A 22,215-nucleotide genomic window follows, 5' to 3' on the forward strand; every position below is an offset into this window, starting at 1 on the left:
CCCCCCCCCCCCCCCCCCTCAAAAGCTACAGACTCAGAAATGGCACATACTAAGGAAAGCTCATTGTGGGACTGGGTCTAGTGGCTGCAATTCAGCACCAAGGCTGAATTGTGAGAAAGAGAGTTCATATATGGTATTAGGAGACCTCTAAGGTCTATATAAAAGCATCCAAAGAGCACCATGTCATGGGACGTTTAAAAACTATTTCACAGTTGGTATTTAGCAGGCTGCTTATGCCATGATTACTTCGAGGGTTGGCACATAGTATCTAATACTGCTTCTATTTTTATGTCTGTAACAAAAAAAAAATCAATCCTGTGGAAAAAATGTTACGATTGAAGTCAATTTATTTAAAAATAAAAGTAAAGTTTCCAACTGTGTATTAATAGAGAGATATATACTAAAGGTTGAGTATGTTTCTCCAACACCCACTCACAGCCCTCCTCTTTCGGTCTTTCTCTTCCTCTGTATCACAGTTAGCTAGAGGCTGTTGCCACCTACACACTCCTTGCTGACAGCAATTTACATTCAGAATAGTCAATGTTATCGCATCCATGTGTTATAATATGTCACGATTACTTAGAGCACCACATGAAGCAGGTGGCAGTTTTAATAGCAGTGATGTTAAAATTTAAAAGAAATGCTAAATCATCCTGCAGATTCAGCCCCACATGAGACACAAAACAATTTAAAATATTTTCTTCAGTCGAAGAAGATAGTTATGATTAGTTCACCTACTTCACTGTTACCAAAAACACAGTGTTGTGCAGCATTCTACTTTGTCTTTCATCATCAGTATTGTGCAGTTTTGTGCCAATACCTTCTACAGCCCTTGGAGTTGTTTCCATGGATACCAAACAATTAGCTTGGAATCAGAATAGAACCTTGAGAGTCGCCTACTCAGAGGCTTTGGGAGCGAGGAAATCATAGGATGACACGGTGTCTTGTTTCCATGTTGCAAAAAACAGCTCCTTTGGGTAATAGGGGGATTTCTAAAAAAAAAAAAAATGCTCCATTGGATCAAGCACAGACAAAAATAGAGGAGCAGAATAAATATGAACATTAAACTTAATCAGGATTTCAGCTTTAAGATACCAACCTATGGATTAATCTGACATGTTATGGCACACTTTCAAAGGTTCAATGTATTATTACACAACCAGCTTAGAAAATAAATAAAATCCTAACAATAAATGACTATATAATAGGATGTGGCTTTATTGTACAATCAGGGCTAAAAGAAAATGGGCCTTGGCTTCAAGTTAGGGTGACGCTGTACCTTTAGACATGCTTCCTTTCCTCTTGTATTTCTGTCTTTACAAACCATGAACTGTGTTTAGCTGAAATCTGGTAGCCTGATAATTCAAAAGTCCTCCATACGCTCATATACTGTAGGTTGTTTATTTCTACTCTCTAATTAGCCCCTCAGGAGCATTTTTTCTTCCTCACATCGAAACCATTTAACGTGGCGGTCATGATTTGAAACACGTCGTTAAAAGCCTCTGGTCAACTGTTGTTGTTTTTAAATGTGCTCTTGGATACAGTTGGATTGGATTTTAAAGCAGTTGGAGTTTGGTTAGGTTTAGGCACCAAAATGAAAAACGGTAAGGTTGTGATTTGGGTTCAAATTTGACCTTACTTAATCTTCCGGTTACCAATTGATGTAGAATGAATAAAGCGGTACACAAACTCCGGTCTTTTGGGTGAAATTGTGAACCAATTTGAACCATCCACAACCCCAACCTACATCCTTACACTGAATTTGGTGCTCCTATACTACGTCACCATATTTCCTGCTTTGCTTTCATCATAATTACTATGGCCACTATAAACGTAAATATCAATGTAATTGCTGCTTGAATAAGCTACTTGTGAGCGTTTTTTGGGGAGGACAGTCTCTGATAATCAAACCATTTTGTTGAGCTTTTTTTCATTCATCCTGACATTGTGTTCATGTTATTTGAATTCTTAAAAAAGGGGGGTTATTATGTTATGTTTTGCCCTAATGTGCCTGTATTAAGTCACATACTGTAACAGTCCAGTGTCTTATTTCACTTGACACAAGCTGCGATTTGAGAATTGTCATTTCTGTAACTCAATTTACAGCGACGTGCAAGATGGCGTCAATCTCATCCACGCTCGTCACCATTTTTTCATTCACTATTTATTCACTAAATATATCTAGGTAGCTAGCTGGCAATGTCTAATCCATGTCTGGAACCAGGCTAAAAAAATAAATTTTTCAGGAGGGAAGATTTACGTCCAATAAAAATAGAAAGTTCTGTTTATAAAATCCATCTTCCATTTCTGTTGTTGTTCATATGGAGAGACAAAGATTTCAGAGTCTGATGGATGCATCTGTGCTTTGGCTTTATTATCTTCCATAGCCACAGTCATGTAGAGAAAGTGTCAGATCTGATTCCCTACAGACAACAGTCTATATTTTCATAGCTCCATCCTCATGTTCCAGTTTGCAAGTGAAAGACCATGAGGTTCAAGATGACTCATCGTTACTGCTTGCCACTATATAAAGAAGTATATCCAATTTAGTTCTAACATTTAGTTTTTTAATCATTTTCCACTGGCCTTGGATATAGTAAGTTTTCCAATGGAGGGGCGATAAATAGAAGTTTATGCACTTGAGACATTGTGCACTACAATTGATCACTTAGGACTATCACAATGTTGTCCTTTGTGGCTGTCTGTCCTTGTTGGTGATCTTCTCTTACACCTCCTATTCTGCATTGTGCTGATAGCCTTTTTGTGATTATTATGTGTTTGGCATGTTTTTCTCAATCTGAATATCTTTTCTGTATGTGACCAAAGCAGCTGCAAGGTAATGACACAAGCTATGAACAAGATAATGTAATAACTTGCCAAAATGTAATAAAATGTCCCTCTTAACCGATTGACATATTGTACTTTTCTTAATGCTAATGTGACAATAATATCAAGAAATATTACTTAAAAAGAATAAAAAAATTCAGGTTATTACGACTCAACATTCTGCGATATTGTACTAATGTGTTTTGTTCTTATTGTGACACTTATCAAGGGACATTTTGTGTCATTTTGTGATTACATCATAACATTTCTGTAAAATTGTTCATGGGCTCCTGTTTTAAAAATCTCACAAGAGCACTTTGTAAGCCAACACACACTAGTAATTGTCATTCAAAGTGGAGGAAAAACACTTCTTACATATTTTATACAGTATATTCTTCACCAAATCTGGTACAAAGTGTTTTCAAATGAGCTCATAAAGTATTTTTTTTCTGATTCCATACCATTTTCCTACTATTGTCTTCCAAAGTAGGTGTGACCCATTTGACATTAAATTGTCATAATTGTTACACATTGTGTAAATGCTTCCTAATTTAGATGACAGATACACTCTGTCTTACCAATTTTTCAAAACTTGATGGAAATTTACTCAGCAACAGCCCTACAGCAACATGCTAAATTTAAATGATCATAACTCAGCAGCCATTAGTCTGACTCACAGACAGTTTTCACAGTTCATCAGAAAATCCTAAAATTCCCAGCATTTTGGTATACTCCAAAAATGATAAACCTTAAGAAAATCATCACAATAATATATTTACTTGAACTTGTGCTTTGAGGTTGAACACCTGCATTTATTAAGGTTGAACACATTCATTAGTTGACGATAATTTCATGTCTCTAATATTTGTGTTCTATTTTTTCTTTCCCTTCTCATAGACCAATCTCGCAGGGCAAGTTTTGCCTCTGTAAGACAGTCAAGCATGGAGACCCCTCCCAATGCCACCCCACAGCCCTTTAGACAGCCGGTGAGTTTTATTATTGGAAGATTGTCTTTTGTTATCTATAGAATGTTAGATATCTTGTAACGCCCATAACATCCCTTTGTTGAGTAGCTCAACACTTGCATTGTTTTTATATGTCTTGCATTGTTAAATTTAAGTCACATTAAAATTGGACCAATACTGACTATACACATGACTTATGTATATAGTGTTTTTACTATTTACTTATTATTTTCTGTTTTCCCTTTGCTGAAACTTAAGAGTTTTCTCAATCGAAGGCTGAAGGGCTCCATCAAGAGGGCCAAAAGTCAGCCCAAACTTGACCGGACCAGCAGCTTCAGACAAATGATTTTGCCCCGGTTTCGAAGTGCTGACCAAGAGAGGTAAGTAACCTTTACTGTATAAAGGATTTATATTATTGAAGTTAATATCAACCTTTTTCACATTTAGTGTCACGTGGGGGTTGTCGATGGGTCAGCATGGTAAAACACAGGAAAACAGTGGACAGGTTGCCAGTTTATCGCAGGTCTAACACATACTGTACCCAAAGTGTGTTGTAATGAGCAAGAGGTTAAAATGCATAGATTTATAATGTAGTAATAATCTTTAACTAGTAGATTTAAGGCATTACTGTTTAATGTATGTTAAAGTTTGTGTTGTGTCAAGATCATGCAACACATATTTGAAACAAGAAAAAATAAAACCTAAAAATAATTGCAGCATTGATTCCTGGGGATCATGTTGGCCCTTTGCCTTTATTTGATAGTTGAGACTGCAGAGCCTTACAAGAAATTAGGGGAGAAAGAGAGGTGTATGATATGCAAGAAACTTTCCCAGATGGAATCAAGTCAAGGAAAACTATTGCTGTAATGCATCTTAACCACCAGGATGCCCTTGTTTACTGTGAGGTGATTCTATAAAGCCACTGAGTCACATTTCTGCCCCACAACTAAAAATAATAATAATAATATTAATTATAATAAATTCAATAAATTGAATTCATATAGCGCTTTTACGAACTCAAGGCGCTTAAACTACAACTATCACAAAGATAACATACGTACATGGTACATGGTTACATGACAACTTAAATTTAGTTTATGCACTTAGATCTGGAGCAGCTTTTAGCTTTGGATGCTACTCAACCATCAACCATCAGATCTGTTCTGGCTTGGAAAGTTAACATGCCGCACTATAAGGGGTGTACTTTAGCTGTGAATACCTTTCGCTAGAATTGCTTTTAGCATGGGCCCTCTCACTTTTGCTTCTGAAGGCTACATTTCTTTTTAAGCTGCAGCTAAAACATTGCTAACCTCAATACCAAGGCTGCCCCTCATTACAGGACAAGCTGATTGTGTACAGTAATGATAGTGCAACGCAGAATGTGTTAGTGATAGTTACTTAGGTTGCTGATACGGTTTGTGAAAATTGTTATGTTTACATCATTTAGTTTTACCTCACATGAGACTAAGTAACTTTTGATAGAAGAAATATCACGTTCTTCCTTTTCTAAATAAAAAGCTGAATTCATAAACAATAAAAACACAACCTTGCTCATCTCAAAACTGTTTTACCGTTAAATCCTTGCCTGGTCTTGTATGACCAGTAGCTTATGGTGGCCAATTTTAGTAAACGCTAACAAACATTAGACTGTGCAACTGACATCACTGATTTTTTTTAAACTTCTGATCCGATTTACTTATGAAATCCAAACATTCATGTTATTATATCACTTGGCTACCTACCCACTAGCTAATAATCAAGAGTAGATTGATCATGGATATATATATAGAGATCAGAAATACTGGATTACAAAATGGTGGGTTGAAACCTTGTCTATTTAAAACAAGTTGTGGTTTGTGCAGGTGGTAACCTATTCATCAGTGACCAAAAGGGAAAACTACATAAAACTGTCATGACTGTCATCTTGGTAAAATATCTTAATTTCAATTTCTGTTGGACATTCAAGTAACATCAGGAAAAAACACAGCTCTATAGGCTCTCAAGAGATGTTTTATTGTTTTGTATACTGACTTCAGGTTACACCCCTGAGGGTTCGGACTTGCATTGTGACCAAAACTTTATGCAGTTCTCACACAATCCAGTCACGACGCACATATGGGAGAAGTAAATATGGAGAAAGAACAAAACCTACCACTGACAGTACACTATCCTCCCGCCACAGGCGACGTTTAATACACAATTTCCTGGCAGTTGTGGATGCCCGATGCTCTGAGATGTGGAATGTTTTGTTAAGCACAGGTTGTAAAACACTTTCTAGTACAATACAGGTTGACCGTAAGCGTAAAAGCCTAGGTTAAATGTTAAAACAAATTATATTAGAAATATATTGTGTGGAGGCAGGACTAAAGGTGGAGGTGGCTTTGTGGTGTTTGAGTTAAAGGAACTAACTTTCTCAGCATGCTTTCCCCTCTAACTACAGCCTTCACCAGATCCCACCGCTGCTTCAGACAGCTGCCTTCACAGCCTGCTTTGAGTTATGCCCACACACGCTTAATTCATTCAGTAGTGTTAAGTTGACTTTGCCATAAATCCTGCACGTCCAACTTCACACTCTAGCTTTCCAACGCAGCTGCTCTACCTCTGCTGCCAAGTCGGTTTACCAAAGCCTTTCTCATGTTCTGCATTCTGCGATGGCACTGTTTCTTAAATTAGTGCTCTTCATTTGCTGCTTGATTATCAGGTGTTTCTTCAAAGCTGTTGCTTTTTCTTTCCTAGATATTTTTCATTTGTGTTCAAAGGCAATGCTAATAATGCAGCATGCTAGCTCCAGTTTCTTAGTGCAGATCTACCCAACATTTAAAGCTCAAACTTCTTCAAAGATTGTTTCCAAAAAAAATTAAATTAATAATTCAGCAAATTGTAAAATCATATTTTTATTCCTTTTGGACAGAACCAGGCTAGCTCCCCCTGCTTCAAGCCTTTATGCTAAGCTAAGCTAATCACTTGCTGACTCTAGCTTCACATCCAACACCGCAAAGTGGGTATCAATCTTGTCATCTAACTCTAAATGCAAAGTGTTTTTCTCACTAAATTTTAGTTTTCAGTTGACCCACTGACCCTAATTCACCTGAGAAGGAGCTATTGCTCACCTATTTGCTTCCTTTTCCAACGCCACTTTTCTTTTTCCTGTAACCGACGGTCAGGTCTAATCCATTGTGCCCTTATTACTGCACTACAGTATTTCTGCAGACTAGCCCCCCATTTACAAAGTAGGCAATGCCAACATTACATTTGCATTTATTTTTTTTATTCTTTTTAAATTCTATTTCCTTCAGTTGTAGGAAAGAAAAATTAAGAATTACATTTTTCAGACAACACCACAAACATAGACACTGCTGGCCAATTTCTCGAACAACATGACTCACATGAGTCGAGTCAACAGACCAAACTGCAAACACCAGAACTGAAAATCTGGTATTCTTAGCTTTTCCATAAACTCATTATAAAAGGATCAGATCTAAAAAATCACTTGCAGGAGTGAGGACTTCTGAGCTCCAGTGACTCATGTTTTGGTATACAAAAATATTTTTAGATTATATATAGAGCAAATCTATATAGTACAATATCATTATAATATGATCATATCTAAATTCTGAGTTCTTCTCTCACCAGGACACGCTTGATGCAGAGCTTCAAAGAATCCCACTCCCATGAATCCCTGCTTTCTCCTAGCAGTGCTGCAGAGGCTTTGGACCTAGTTTTGGATGAAGATGCCATAATCAAACCTGTCCACTCTAGCATTTTAGGACAAGAGTACTGCTTTGAGGTGTGTTGTATAACTGTGTCATTCTCCCTGGCTTTACCTGCCTTCATACCTGACATATTTTTTAATACTAATTGTATTTTTCTCTTAGCCAACCAACCAACTTCCTAAAATGTGTAACTTTGCGTCGAGGGAAGTAGCAACATGTTAGTTCACTGACATAAGCTTTGCAAATAAACTCAGACATATTTTGGTTACGATGAAGGGTTGATCCGTTTGTAAAGTGTCTAAATGTCAGTAAGATTTTGAACCATACACCCCCTAGCGTTCTGGTGGTTAAATGCACCGCAATTCAAAGAAACGCGTTCAACGTTTCCCCAAACTTCCACACAATACAACATATGGTAAAATTAGTGTGCAGTACAGAGTATATAAAGTATTTTGGTTCAAGATGTAACTAGTTTTGCTCAATATACAAATAATTTAGGCCATCTTGATGCACAGGTATTTAATGTGTGGCTTCCAGCAGAGTTTATAGTGCAGTACAACACCTGGAAATTTATTTTAAATAAACTCTTTCAATTGTTTGATTATCGATTACTAATTTAACATCTGTATTAATAGTTTGTTAAAGAAATATTTTACAATAATAAATTTGACCAAAACGTTTTGTAAGCAGGTGACCACCAATTCAGGGACAAAATGTTTTGCCTGCCGTTCAGCTTCTGAGAGAGACAAGTGGATTGAAAATCTGCAACGCGCTGTTAAACCTAACAAGGTAGATATAATAGAATATTTCATCACAAGATCTAGGTAGTAATATTAAGGACTGATGTAAATAAGGACTGTTATAATGCAGTAACAGAACTCCTTGTTTTACTTCCAGGACAACAGCAGACGAGTGGAAAATGTGCTCAAGTTGTGGATCATTGAAGCTCGAGACCTTCCAGCTAAGAAACGCTACTATTGTGAGCTGTGTCTCGATGACATGCTGTACGCGCGCACCACAAGCAAACCTCGGACTGACACCGTCTTCTGGGGCGAGCATTTTGAATTTAACAATTTGCCTACCATTCGTAGCCTTCGTTTGCACCTCTACAAGGAAACTGACAAAAAAAGACGCAAGGTAATGTCTTCATTGTTAACGGTGTTGAGGCAAACACATTTTTACGCTGTCAATATTCAATGTTCTTTTTGGCCTAGCAGACTTTGTAGTTATTTTCACTGTTGCAACAACTAGTACCATTAGAAATACTACAGCACCACACCGGATCTAGCTAGACCGGAAACAAAACAACAGGCATGCCGCACACACTTGTTTGGGCTTGGGAGCTGGCCAAAGAGTAGTAACGTTACGTTTTGAGTGGATAGTGAGCGCAAGATGCCGAAATGAATGCCAAGAAGATTGTGGATGTAAAGTTTACTTTTTAAAAGGTGCCAAATTGTTCTATTAAAAAAAAAAGTGATCTGTGTGTTTTGTTGTTGTGAACTGAGCTATCATCGCAGCACTTCCAGTGTAAAATACTACTTGATGGCCAAGATAAAGGGACAAAAAGGAGTCAAGGGACATTTAGAATAGATAAAAATGAGCAATTAATTACGAGTTAATTATGACATTAATGCGTTTAATTGCGATTAAATAATTGAATCATTTGACAGCATTGATTTAAAAATGTTTTGCTTGGTTATTTAGGAGAAAAGCACATATCTTGGCCTTGTCAGCATCCCCATCTCCAGCATCACTGGGCGGCAGTTTGTCGAGCAGTGGTACCCGGTGGTACAGTCCAGTGTCTTGGCCAAAAGCGGTGGTGTTGGAAGTACCAAAGTGATCAACGCCTCCCTACGTGTCAAGTCTCGCTACCAGACAATGAACATCCTTCCAATGGAGCTGTACAAGGAGTTTGCTGAGTACATTACCAACAACTACCGAACACTGTGTGCAGTTCTGGAGCCGCTGTTGAGTGTGAAAAGCAAAGAGGAGGTGGCGTTCGCTCTGGTGCACATCCTGCAAAGCACAGGAAAGACAAAGGTAGACAAGGGTGGAAATGTAACCGACATGTTGTTTTGCCGTAAATCATTTCTTTTATCTGTATGATTTTTTTTTTCATTGCAATAAGCAATACTGGAAATCAAAATAATATTTACCCTTTTAAATCCCTGTTTAGGAGTTCCTGTCTGACATGGCAATGTGTGAGGTGGATCGGTTCATGGACCGTGAGCACTTAATCTTTCGTGAGAACACGCTAGCTACAAAGGCTGTGGAAGAATACCTCAAACTGATAGGTCACAGATACCTCAAGGATGCTATAGGTGAGGCTGTTGTAGACAAACCCAACTGTACATCATTGTGTATATAATGAGATGAAAGGAGTATTTGAAGCTGTGTCAGACTAAATTTCAGCATAAACATATGTCATTAACAATAAATTACTATAAATTGTTGTAATTGCATAAGATTATTTGATATTCTTTTGTCACATTTTTCCAAATAACTCGTTTATTGTGGTAGCATCATTATATTATGAACACCTTTCTAAATCAACAAATAGGAATTGGGCTTTCTTACATTTCTGTCACCTCCTAATGCTAATGTATTCTTTTATTCTCTATACATTGAAAGAAAATAGAAAGATTAGTTTGATTAACTAAGTTTTTTTTTCTTGATGCACACAAATTAGCATACTGTACTTACACTAGACAAGTCATTTTTCAAGTTTTTCTTATTTATTACAAATCCTGTGTATATTTTTTATTTATAATATTGACTTTCTCCAAACGGCCTTTATTTGGGTTGGTAATATATTTACATATTTATTTTCATAATCAATAATTTGAAGAGGTACAGCATATGCATTGTTCACTATCATGTACTCCTGTTCCATCAGTCAAAGCAGTTTTGGGCTAAACATTTGAAGAATGAAGCATTAAGGGAAACGTAATGACAGTGTGATCTACAATTTACAGGCGACTTCATTCGAGCCTTATATGAGTCTGAGGAAAACTGTGAGGTGGATCCCATGCGTGTCCCGCCATCAGTCCTCGCTGACCATCAAGCCAACCTACGAATGTGTTGTGAGCTGTTACTCTGCAAGATCATCAACTCTCTCTGGTTAGTTTTCCCCATTTATACCCCTCAGAAAACTGCATACCCTGATCTGGTTTGGTATCTCTATTGATTTCTAAAACAGCCCACAACTGTTTCTCTGGCTACATATATGGCGCTTTCTTGGACGCCCTGAAGCCCTCTTCACAACAACTGAACCTCTCTCCTTGAAGTTCTTGATGATCAGATAAATGGTTGATTTAGGTGTAATCTCACTAGCAGCAATATCTTTGCCTGTGAAGCCCTTTTTTTGCAAAGCAATGATGACAGCACGTGTTTCAGGAGGAGGCAGCATGTATACACCGCATGTTGCTTGTAGTTGCCATGGTAACTTTAGCAGCTCAGTCTTAAAGAACTAGACATCATGACCTAATCAGGTGATGAAACATTGGCGTCAGTGTTGGAGTTGCCAAAGTGGTTGTTTAGACTCCAACACAACCCCAGAGATTCCAGTCCAAAACGGATAATGTGTTTTCAAATGTCTCCGGTTTAAGGCCTCAGAGATGGCAGAGTAGTGTGAATGTGGGGTGTAAACTTAGCGAAAAGAATTCCTTTTTAAACCAAAATGTAGCAATGTAAATCTAGCCCCTTTCTGGCGTCCATTTTGGTTCAAGGCAATCACTTTTAATATGGGGTGTAGAAAATTCTGAGTCTCACTGCTCCCACGTTTCTTGAACGCAGCATGATTGAGCAAAAGTTTCACCATCTCTTCTGAGCCCACCTTAAAGAGACAAAAGTAGGCTTAAAAAAAAAAAAAAGATTTCAAACTGAAATATACGAATATTAAAGGTGCTCTAAGCGATGTCACAACATTTTTTGTTACACACAGCAAACCTCTCCTCACTGTGCGCTAGCTAACTGTCCCCCGAACACGTTGTAAAAAATACGGTGGGAGGAGGAGGGAGGGGCGAGCTAGTCTCAGTTTTGAAAATATTTCAATCGTTGAAAGTAACGTCCCCCAACATCGCTTAGAGCACCTTTTATGTCTTTTGAATTAAAACCCTTATAAGACCTAGGGGTGGTTGATTAAAGAATCATTTTAGAAAAGGTTTTATAATTCCAGGGACAAAATAGATTTTTTTTCTTTGGTTACGTTAACATTTTCTTCCAGGGATTATGGACTGTTTCAAATTTCTGTTTTGCATTTACAATTTTAGTCTTTTCAATTTACAAAACATTTGGCTTTGAGGTGAACAATATGAAAGCTTTATTTATGCAAACGTTGATATTGAAACAGAAATAACTGAATTTGAACATTGCAATTATTTTATAATTAGATGGTTTCCATCCAGTGATGTAATCAGTAAAACCATCAACATTATGTAATCATGAACACATTCTCCATCCTGAGCTGTTCTTGTAATTTTCCATATATTTTAGTCCCTTGACCTTGCTGAGTTCCTGAGGGCTGTGGATGAGCTGCTGGATTTGATCTTGCCATTCTCCTTGACAATGGGGTAATAACTTTTCCGTATTTCAGCATATTTCCCCGGGAGCTGAAGGAAGTTTTTGCCTCGTGGAGAGCCAGATGTGCTGAGCGTGGAAGGGAGGATCTCGCCGACAGCCTCATCAGCTCCTCCCTTTTTCTTCGCTTCATGTGCCCGGCCATCATGTCCCCCTCCCTGTTCAACCTAATGCAGGAGTACCCCGCTGAGCGCACGTCCCGCACACTCACGCTCATAGCCAAGGTGATGCAGAACCTGGCCAGCTTCAGCAAGTGAGTACTTGTCAGCACCTGTCCTCTTACACCAATGTTAATTTAATTCAGTTTGTTTGTAGACGCTTGTGTAAGGTGGGATGCATGTTGCAGAGTAACATGACATCAATAGAGGCTTGCAGTTTTGACTGGGAGGGTATAAACTGTTACTCATCCACAGCTATATCCAGGGCTTTCAGCTGTGATACATTTGCTCTTACCTTCACTTCGTACCCTTTACTGTCATTTTCTTGAATATTAACACATTTCTATATGCTTAAATATGTACCTTCTGTATAATTGAGACAGAACGTTTGGTGGTAATTTACTGGACTGTACATTTCATTGACATTGGATACAAATAATCGGCAATATCTATCCTAAATAATTAGCTATGCAACATAGGTCGTCATTATCTTTTCCAATGAGAATATTTGCTGCTTTTCTCTGTTTAGATCACTGCGTATTAAATATGTTTGGAATATTTTGGGGAATTTGACAACATCTTTTTGGGTTACTTCTTGGGAACTTTCAACTTTTCGGACATTTCATAGACTAAATGATTAACTGAAAAAGCATCTGAAAAACTTTAAAAAAAGGACAGGTTTTTAATCTCCCCCTCATACTGTTTACGCCCACCTCTTTTCACATGTCCAAATACTTGTGCACGTGTTCACATGCACATTAGTACCTAAGTTATGATCTGGTTTTTGGAGTTTCCTGGTAATGAGTTTAAGCCATAAACTGTATAAAATATGGACGTAGTCTTCGTGAGGTCACCCATAGGTTTCTGAAGAGCCAAAATGAAGCTCAAAGTGGGCGGGTCCCAATGGCGAGTATTTTCTTCCCAGGATGGTGAAGGCATCTACAGTAAATAGGCGTATAATATTGTTTTACATAATCCATATGTATGTGCAAGACATCAAAAGTACAGAACAATCACTGACCACATACTTTTTAATTTCCAATATATGAGATTAAATTGAACTCAACTCCTACAGACTCCTGAACTGTAAATATAAGATCCTTCCACTTCCACGGTGCACTGTACAGAATGTTTCCATCTTCTTCTCTGTCTTCATGTATCCTGTCATTATTGTCTTTGCAGATTTGGACCTAAAGAGGAATACATGTATTTCATGAACGAGTTCCTGGAGATGGAGTGGGGCTCCATGCAGCAGTTTCTCTATGAGATTTCCAACATGGACGCCGGAGGAAACGCTGGAGGGTTTGAGGGCTACATTGACCTCGGCAGAGAATTGTCCATGCTCCACAGCTTGCTGTGGGAAGTCATGGGCCAGCTTAGCAAGGTAGATATGATTAAATGGAACATTTTAATTCAATTTATTTCTATCACTGAAGAATGTGGAGAGAGGAGAGTTGGAAAATGAGGTTCTGCAGTTTTCTATCGAACACAGGATGAATGTTATTTGAACTCTTGTAGAACTGAGGTGGAATAAGTATTTTATTTTTTATCTCTAGGGTTTACACTGTTAATACATTGAAATTGTATTGTAGTATATTTTATGCTCGGCCCTAAATTCTCTTTAAATTGAATTGAACAGTATGTGCTTTTGAATTGCTATACTATGTGTTTTGTGTGTTCCCTGCTTTTTTGGAATGATATTTGACTTTATGAATGAATAAGTGAATTATACTGTATAAAGCAGAGGTTTCCAGTCCCCGGGGCACGGACAAGTACTGAGCCGGGGAACATTTTCTACTGGGCTGCATAAAACACTGAATAATGTGAATGAATAGTAATATGAATGAACCTTTCTATGTTGTAGGATGCTATTCTTAAACTCGGACCCCTACCACGGTTGCTGAATGACATCAGCGTTGCCCTTAGGAACCCGCAGCTGCACATGCCTACAAATCACCAACCGGACCGACCGAAGGACAGACTCTTCTCGCGACCATCTTTCAATCGTCTCATGTCCTCTGACTTCCAAAGCCTTATGATGCGTGACTTAAACAGGTATCCCTGGTGATGGTTTTCTTTGTAGTGAATTTTTGTTCTTATCACTTCTTCATGTGAAATTGGATTTGCATGTCCTTAAAGAGGACTGCGCCAAGATGGGTTATGCTTTTACATTTGAACATCTATGAAGCTTTTATCCCAGATCTCCCACACCAAAGGCATGTGTCATATCCACTGTGCCATCACCACCCAGTGAATAGATGATTGATCCGTGCTGTGACTTTATAAAACCAATGTGAATGGTCATAATTACAAATGTGCACATAAACAGAGGAATGACAGTTTAACAAGGCTGAATTTAACAGTACAAAATAAAAAGGCCAAGAATACACAATAAATGAGAATTAAGTAGCTCAAAACAAAACACTGGCATATTTCTAAGAGCCCATAGTGCTAATGCTAATGCACCTCTTCAGGCTTTTTAAGTAGTTTATAAATTGATAATTGCCAGCACCATCTGTTCCCAGACTCTCCTACCCAAACCTCATTCCTCTGTGTTTTAATTCATGTCTGCACTCTCCTATTGTCAAGAGACCGTTGCTCTCATTACAGCATACATTTTTAAATAATAACTCTTTAAGTAAGAGAAAAACAGTAAGTAATCTCAGAGGACTCCACTGCAGCTATTTCGTGTTTACTGTCATACCAAGCACTAGTCTGTTGTAACACAATCTGCAGCAGTAAACATGTAATTGAATGAGAAGGTCAGAGAAGGATGGTGATCCAACATCTGAAAAACACACCTGCCACTCCTCGTATAGCTCTAACCCCACAGGCATCAGGCAACCAACTTGATGGAGGTTAGGCCTTTTACTTACTGGATTTCCAAATGTTTCTTTATGCAACAATGGCATAATGAAAGTGGTGTAGTCCTTGCAGACAATTAAAACACATAGACAGGTGCATATGATCAAAAACACTTTACTGTGAATACAAATTGTTGATGGTTTCTTCACGTTTCACTATGAAATGAAAATAGCAAAGGTATGGTGCTACCATTGTTTTTTCAAATTATTAATTAATCTTTACAATTTAATTTTAAACCAAACTTACCTTTTTTTTATTTATTTTTTTAATTCCGGAAATCAATTTACAATTAACAAGCTAAAGTAGGTGTGTCATGGGAGGGAGAACTCCTATGTGTCACAATGTACATCTAGTGATTGGTAAGATAGTTGAGAAAAAAGAAAATAACAAATTCTGATAAATGTCTCAAATAAATCTGTTTCTTTGCAAAATGCTGCTTGATAAGATACGATTCATTCAATTGTCATTGCATTTACATCCAATGAGATTCAGGTGCACTACCTGAGACGGTGCTCAAAAATATCCTTTAAGCATAAATGTAAATACATTTGATATACCTGTTCAAAACATCTCACATTGAAACACATGCAACTTGCATACACAATGTCAACAAATGCATGTTAAAAGGTTGAAGGGTAAAAAAGGATTTGTAAAAATAAATAAATAAATGAAAAATAACTGGAAGAACAATTCCTATTGCACAGTTGGGTCTATAAGGTCTTTGATTTCAGTGCAGAGTTCAGTGTGGTGGTGGCTTCAGGGTAATAGCTGTTCGTGAGTCTTGTGGTCCGTGCTCTGATGGACCTGTACGTATCTCTTCCCAGAGAGGGAGGAGTTCAAACAGTTCATGTGCTGGGTGATGTAAGGCCTTTGTGATTCTGAATGCCTTCCGCGGGCTTCAGGAGATGTAGATGTCTTCCAACGTAGGCAAATGAGTGTTGGTAATTTCTCTGCAGTTTTTATGTAAACAGAGCCTTTTTGTCTTCTGCAGAGCTGTTGCTATACCATAAAAGGTTCCCATAGGTCAGGACACTCTCAATTGAACAACTGTAGAAAGACACCAGATGGTCTTGTGACAGATTAATCTTCCTGAGTGTTCTCAGGAAGTAGAGTTGAGTTTGGTCTTTTTTAACCAGTGATTGTGTGTTTATTGTCCACGTGAGATCTTCTGTGCCAAAAAACCTAGAAAAACACTAGATGCTTTTTCCACTCAATCCTCTTTAATGTAGAGTGGCTGGAGATCAACCTGTTTCTCCCTGAAGTCAAAAATCAGTTTTTTTGTGTGTTTTTTGGGTGTAAAGTGCCAAGTTTTTCTTTGTGCACTGTTCTGTTCAGTCTCTGTACTTCCTCCCTGTAGGCAGTCTTGTCTCCTTTCAGGCCTCCGAAAATCATTCTAAAAAAAAACACCTCTCACAACTTGCAATGTCATACAAGCAATGATGAGGGACTGCAAGGAGATATGGCATATTAAAGGGTGAATTCAAGGGTTGGGAGCAGCTGGGCGTACACTTTTATATCTCTCCATATGGCCCACGTTATTTAAAACTATAGGGATAATGCAGAATAGAATCAAGTACAAATACTTATGAGACAGTGTTAATAAACCCATGAAAGCAATTTGTAACATTTGTTTTTCATTGTGTATCTGCAGTTCAATAGACATCTCTCGCCTCCCATCCCCTACGACTGGAATCTCGGCTGTAGAATCCCTCTCATCGAATCTGAACATGAGGCGTCATGCAGAACGAGACCTCCGCTCGTCGAGGGAAGTGTTCTACGTGACCCGTCCACCGCTGGCTCGATCCAGTCCTGCATACTGCACAAGCAGCTCGGACATCACTGAACCAGATCCAAAGGTACGATGTCAAATTATCTGATTCTGTTTGCGGATTTTATGTCTCTTAATTCTGCAGCTTTTTAAGCATTCTCTGCAAGTATCGGAACATAATTATGTTATAAAATAACATTAAAAATCGCTAGCATTTTCCACTTACAAAATAATACAACATGGTATAACTCTGATATTACTTTGGTGTGCGGATTTTATAAACCTAAGACAAATGAAGTAGTTATTAAGTAAAAGATATGGAAAGGCAGGTTTATTTGTACAGGACTTTTCAACAACAAGATGAGACAGAAAATAATATTAATAATTATTTGTATAGCGCTTTTCAAGGACCCAACGTTGCTTTCCAGTGCAAGGTAAAAAACAAAACAGGGCAAAACATAAAAACACAAAATAAGATTTAAGCACAGAAAAGGGAGGGGACGTGTGGCTACAGATAGGCAGAGATGAAGACATGGATCTTGAGGCAACACTGGAAGATGGTGAGGGACAAAAAGAAAAACAAGGCAACAAAAAATCTAAAATTGAATAAAACAAAAAACAGAAGAGGTAAACATTGGTCTAGCCTAATTGTATGAATGCATTTAGCTGTCTAAATTCATCAATATCACTATAAAAATAAATACAATTAAAACTAAAATAACACATTTCCTGTACACTAAATAAAATGCATCTGTATTTTCTGTCATTTTCATTTCATGTATATAACAAAATCCTTTTCTATTGTTTCTCTCAGGTCCATAGTGTGAACAAAAGTGTGTCCATGATGGATCTTCAGGACTCCCGAATGAACAGCATTTCCAACCTGAACTCTGTGGGAGACATGCTCACCTCCTCTCAAGCCTCCATCGCCGGCCTGGGCCACAGCTTTGGGAACCTTTGTGGTCCTCTTCGTGTGGGGGGGCATATGCCAGCAGGCTCCGCTGGCTCAGGTTTGAGGCTGAGCCAGATGGGCCACATAGGGGGGCCCACCGAATCCATCTCTCAGCAGCAGCAGCAGGCAGCAGCGGCCATGCACTTCCCCCTTTCTTTCCAGAACCCGCTATTCCATCTGGCTGCCCAAAACTCCCCAGCTCAGTCTCAATCTCAGCCTCATCCCCCTCCTCTCCTCCTCGCCCCCGAGCCTGAGAATGGCCACCACGACTACGCACCGGCCTTTGGCAACAGTGCTTTCTCTCGCAGCGAAGACTTGTCCGCCCTGCGATCACAGAGCAGTCTGGTGCAGCCCAGCATTGTCCACTCACACAGTTACAGTGATGATTTCACCCGGCAGAATCAGAGCAATGACTACGCTTGGCACCAGCTGTCACTGCAGGTGCAGGTAGGAATCTCTAACTTATCTTCACACCTAATGATATGCAACAATGCCTTTGCTTCACAAATATCTGCAAGTCTTATATCTGACATAATAGTACAATTTTATCTAAACAGGGGACCCCCATAGTATAAAGAAACCTTAACTATTTGGTGTCTACAATTATATGTATGGCTGCAACACCACTCTATACTGTAGGAATCCATAATTTAGGGTTCTGGTAAAAGCAATGTAACGTTGCACCTAAACCTTCCATAACTGAGGTGACTGAAATCATAGATTGTTAACCTTAACTTGTGGCAACAGAACATTTCTCAGTCTGTTAATAAGTGTATAACCTAGAAGAGGCCATTTCTATCAGGACAGAAATTGGTCTACATACTGAGCTGTAGCTGAAAATCCAGAATTGCATTGTGTTTTAAAGAGCACCACTAAGTGGAGAACTTGTTAGGTTGTCCATAAACTCACAATTTTAACATTGCTATTGCTGTGTCCTGGCTGTCACACCTTTCACAGTATACACAGAAGATCAGAATGAATATCCCTCACATAAGAATTACTCTGGGGAAACAATGTTTTACTTTGAAACCATAAGGTGCTTCTGTTGAGTAAAACCCAAAGCTTGAAACTGCACATACCTCTTTTTTTTATTGTGTACATGTCAGTGGATCCCCTAGCTTATGCCCCTCATTTGTTTCTACTTTTGATGTTTTGATTTCTTAAAAATACCTGGATTGTTTTTTTCTCCATTTCAAGCCAAATTGCCTTGGTTGAGCAACAAGTATATCTGCATGAATTCAGATTTGCCCTTGCAGTTTATTAGATCCTGCTTATAATTCTGTTTTTACTGTGTTCCAAATAAAATAGGAATGACCCTCTCATGAGCAGCAGAATATGCATATCTAACTGTAATGTAAGGGCACTTTTGAGGGACACTTGCTAAGCTACAAACAACACACTAAAAGTAGGATCATTCACTAGTCAGCTGAACTCGACATCAATTGAACTGTGTCCTTGTTTCAACAGGGCAGAAAAGCGTGTCATAACTGTTGATACTGCACATATCATTATATTATGCACAGTCTAACCTGCTGTGTACTGAAGATCAGACTGAAGATCTATCAATACAGCTAAACAGCAAGCTATACATGTATTCATACATTGTAACTAAATGGTTTAGGGCCAAAACACCAACCATTTCCAACCATCCAGACAGGTATGCTTCTCTGAAAACATCATCATTCAGTTTTTGTCACATCACATATCTGGAACAATCCCAGAAAACATGATGTCTGCTCCAACTGCTTTAATTCTTTGGTTATTTTTGTACTTATTGCGTCTTTACTAATGTGCACTACGCTGTTTGGCTTTGTGTTGTTTTGGGGATTTTACCACTGGGGGGCATCAAAGTAAGATTTTTTTTCTTCTTTTTTTTAACTTTACACAATTTGTTTTTAACAATTTCATGTTTGTCTCTCACCTTAATCTCTCCTCTCAGGAGTCTCTCCAGCAGCAGCACCTGATGGGAGTTGTATCTCAGACAGCCACTGGGACAGGCACCCCTGCCTCCTTGGCCACACCACCTACTACAGTGCACCCAAGCCGCCAGTCATCCATGGCTCATCCACAACATCTCAAGTCACAGCGATCCATTAACACTCCAGCCACTGCCACGCCACCAAAGGTTCGCCCACAGAGCAGGAACCTCCTCCTCGACTCTTCTGACACAAACTTCAGCGGCAGTCAGCCAAAATCGCGCCATTCTCAGCAGCCGCCACAACATCAGCAGCAACAACAACAACAACTCCAACAACAACAACTCCAACAACAACTCCAACAGCAGCAACATCAGCAGCAACAACTTCAGCAACACCAACAGCAGCAACACCAGCAACAGCAACAGCAGCAACACCAACAGCAGCAACATCAACAGCAGCAACATCAACAGCAACAACATCAACAGCAACTTCAGCAGCAACAACAGGAATCCCAGCTGTCTGTGACAGACAGTCCAGCTCCTGGACTCCCGTACCAGACGAGTTCCGCTAAAGAGAACCCGGGCCCACAGGCAGCTGCAGAGGAGTCAACAGACACGCCCACAAAAAGCACAAAGAAGTCTCAACCGACACAACTGCAGCCTCCACAGCAGCATCTGCTCAAACCAGGCAATAAACAGGTGAATCTAACTACTGTCTCTTAATTTAAAGCTTGTCAGAGTTTTCATGTTTTATTTTATACAGCATGCAAGTATGTGGCTATGTTTTCAAGGTATTTCTAATATTAACACATGAATTTAAACCATGACTCACCTGTGTTGTTGTTGTTATTGTTGTTTTTTCCAGGGGTCTCCATCGACCCTGAGCACCCCGGCCCTCAATGAACGGACAGTCGCCTGGGTGTCCAACATGCCACATCTCTCTGCTGACATAGAAAGCCTGCGGCCAGACCGTGAGGGTCAGCTGAAAGAGTACTCCAAGAGCATGGATGAGTCACGATTAGAGAGGGTCAGCATTTATTTATTTATTTATTTATCAAAAAGCTAACTCATAAAAAGTAAAGAAGCTCTTTTTGTATCAAAGTATTTCTGATTTTGGCCAAATAGCATGAGAAAAAAGTGACCATCTGGTCAGTTTCAGCTCCTACTTCATGACAGTGTCTTTTCGCTGTTCCCTTTTTTCGCATAGGAACCTAGGTCAACAAGAGTTAATTTTCGTAATCTTATTCATCACTAAATTCACTTCAGAGAACGTTTCAGGCAAGAAATTAACTGTTTAGATTTTAAATATAGGCAGTATTGCTAACATTGTTGCCAAATGTTCAACAGCCAGCTAGTGCCTGCTGGGGCCGCTAGCTCATCGCCTGTCGTAGCCTGTCGTCTCTCTCTCTCTCTCTCTCTCTCTCTCTCTCTCACACACACACGCACGCACGCATGCACGAGCACGCAGAGACAGGGGAGAAAGAGATACCTGTTTCCCGTTTCTCATCCGAAGATTTCGTTAAATTATGACATAGGCTATATACATTAGATTTAGTTGATACATTTTTTGGTGTATTTGTTGTCCGATTTTAACGCTATAAAGATCGTTGCTGTGCTTGCGTCACTCCCTTACCCCTCCTACCAGTTCCTTTGCCCACTTGGCCAGTGAACATTCAAATGGCAAAACCGGTAGTGGACTATTCCGATAACTAAGTTCCTGTAGTTACCTGGTCAGAAAGCAGCTAATATTGACAAAATCCCTTGTCTTTCAGCAATATTGCTGAATACCAGGGACCAATACCACACTGTAAAAAATATATGTGCGTTTAATAATTTCCGCTGTACTTGTAGCTGTCAGATTAATATAGAGTAGAAGTAGAAAGTGGCATGACAAAAAGACTCAAGTAATGTACAAGTACGTCATATTTGTCCTTAGTTATACTCCATCACCGGTGAAGACAATGGTAACGTGACTGTATTTTTATTTCAGGTAAAAGAGTACGAAGAAGAGATATATTCCTTGAAGGAACGGCTGAAGATGTCTCATCGCAAGCTTGAAGAATATGAGCAGAGACTTGTGTCGCAGGAACAGCAGACAAGCAAGATCCTAATGCAGTATCAGAACCGCCTGGAAGACAGTGAGCGCCGTCTAAAGCAGCAGCAAGTTGAAAAGGACTCACAAATTAAAGGCATCATCAACAGGTGATTAGTGTACAGGTTGAAGTAGTGCTGCCAGTTACTGCTTGGCTTTCTCTATGCCAAACAAATCAGTCAGACGGATATTTCTACAAAGTTAACAAATTATAAACAGAAAACAAGTTAATGTGTATTAAATTATAAAATTTGTATAGAACAGTTGTATACAAGTAAAGGTGGTTAAAAGGGGTGAGGTTTTACAAATTGCTCATTTAAAGAAATGTTTTTGGTCTGCTGTATGTGTATTCAGACAAACACATCTGGGCTTTGTGAAGG

At 38.9% G+C, this 22,215-nt stretch overlaps 1 protein-coding gene across 4 annotated transcripts in view; it reads left to right on the forward strand.

Moving 5' to 3' along the window:
- Positions 1-22,215, forward strand: part of syngap1a (synaptic Ras GTPase activating protein 1a) — a 38,269-nt gene that overhangs the window by 10,308 nt on the left and 5,746 nt on the right. For all 4 annotated transcript variants that reach the window (XM_034892507.1, XM_034892505.1, XM_034892506.1 and 1 more), the window contains 16 exons: positions 3,724-3,812; positions 4,050-4,171; positions 7,425-7,578; positions 8,195-8,293; positions 8,402-8,641; positions 9,209-9,544; positions 9,681-9,825; positions 10,480-10,624; positions 12,099-12,335; positions 13,423-13,624; positions 14,105-14,295; positions 16,757-16,961; positions 17,688-18,272; positions 19,765-20,442; positions 20,609-20,770; positions 21,734-21,945. In XM_034892507.1, coding sequence (XP_034748398.1) covers positions 3,768-3,812; positions 4,050-4,171; positions 7,425-7,578; positions 8,195-8,293; positions 8,402-8,641; positions 9,209-9,544; positions 9,681-9,825; positions 10,480-10,624; positions 12,099-12,335; positions 13,423-13,624; positions 14,105-14,295; positions 16,757-16,961; positions 17,688-18,272; positions 19,765-20,442; positions 20,609-20,770; positions 21,734-21,945 — 3,758 coding nt within the window. In that variant the 5' untranslated portion in view covers positions 3,724-3,767. The remainder of the gene's footprint in view (positions 1-3,723; positions 3,813-4,049; positions 4,172-7,424; positions 7,579-8,194; positions 8,294-8,401; positions 8,642-9,208; positions 9,545-9,680; positions 9,826-10,479; positions 10,625-12,098; positions 12,336-13,422; positions 13,625-14,104; positions 14,296-16,756; positions 16,962-17,687; positions 18,273-19,764; positions 20,443-20,608; positions 20,771-21,733; positions 21,946-22,215) is intronic.

This window comes from Etheostoma cragini, chromosome 14, assembly GCF_013103735.1.
Source record: "Etheostoma cragini isolate CJK2018 chromosome 14, CSU_Ecrag_1.0, whole genome shotgun sequence".
Taxonomy (NCBI): domain Eukaryota; kingdom Metazoa; phylum Chordata; class Actinopteri; order Perciformes; family Percidae; genus Etheostoma; species Etheostoma cragini.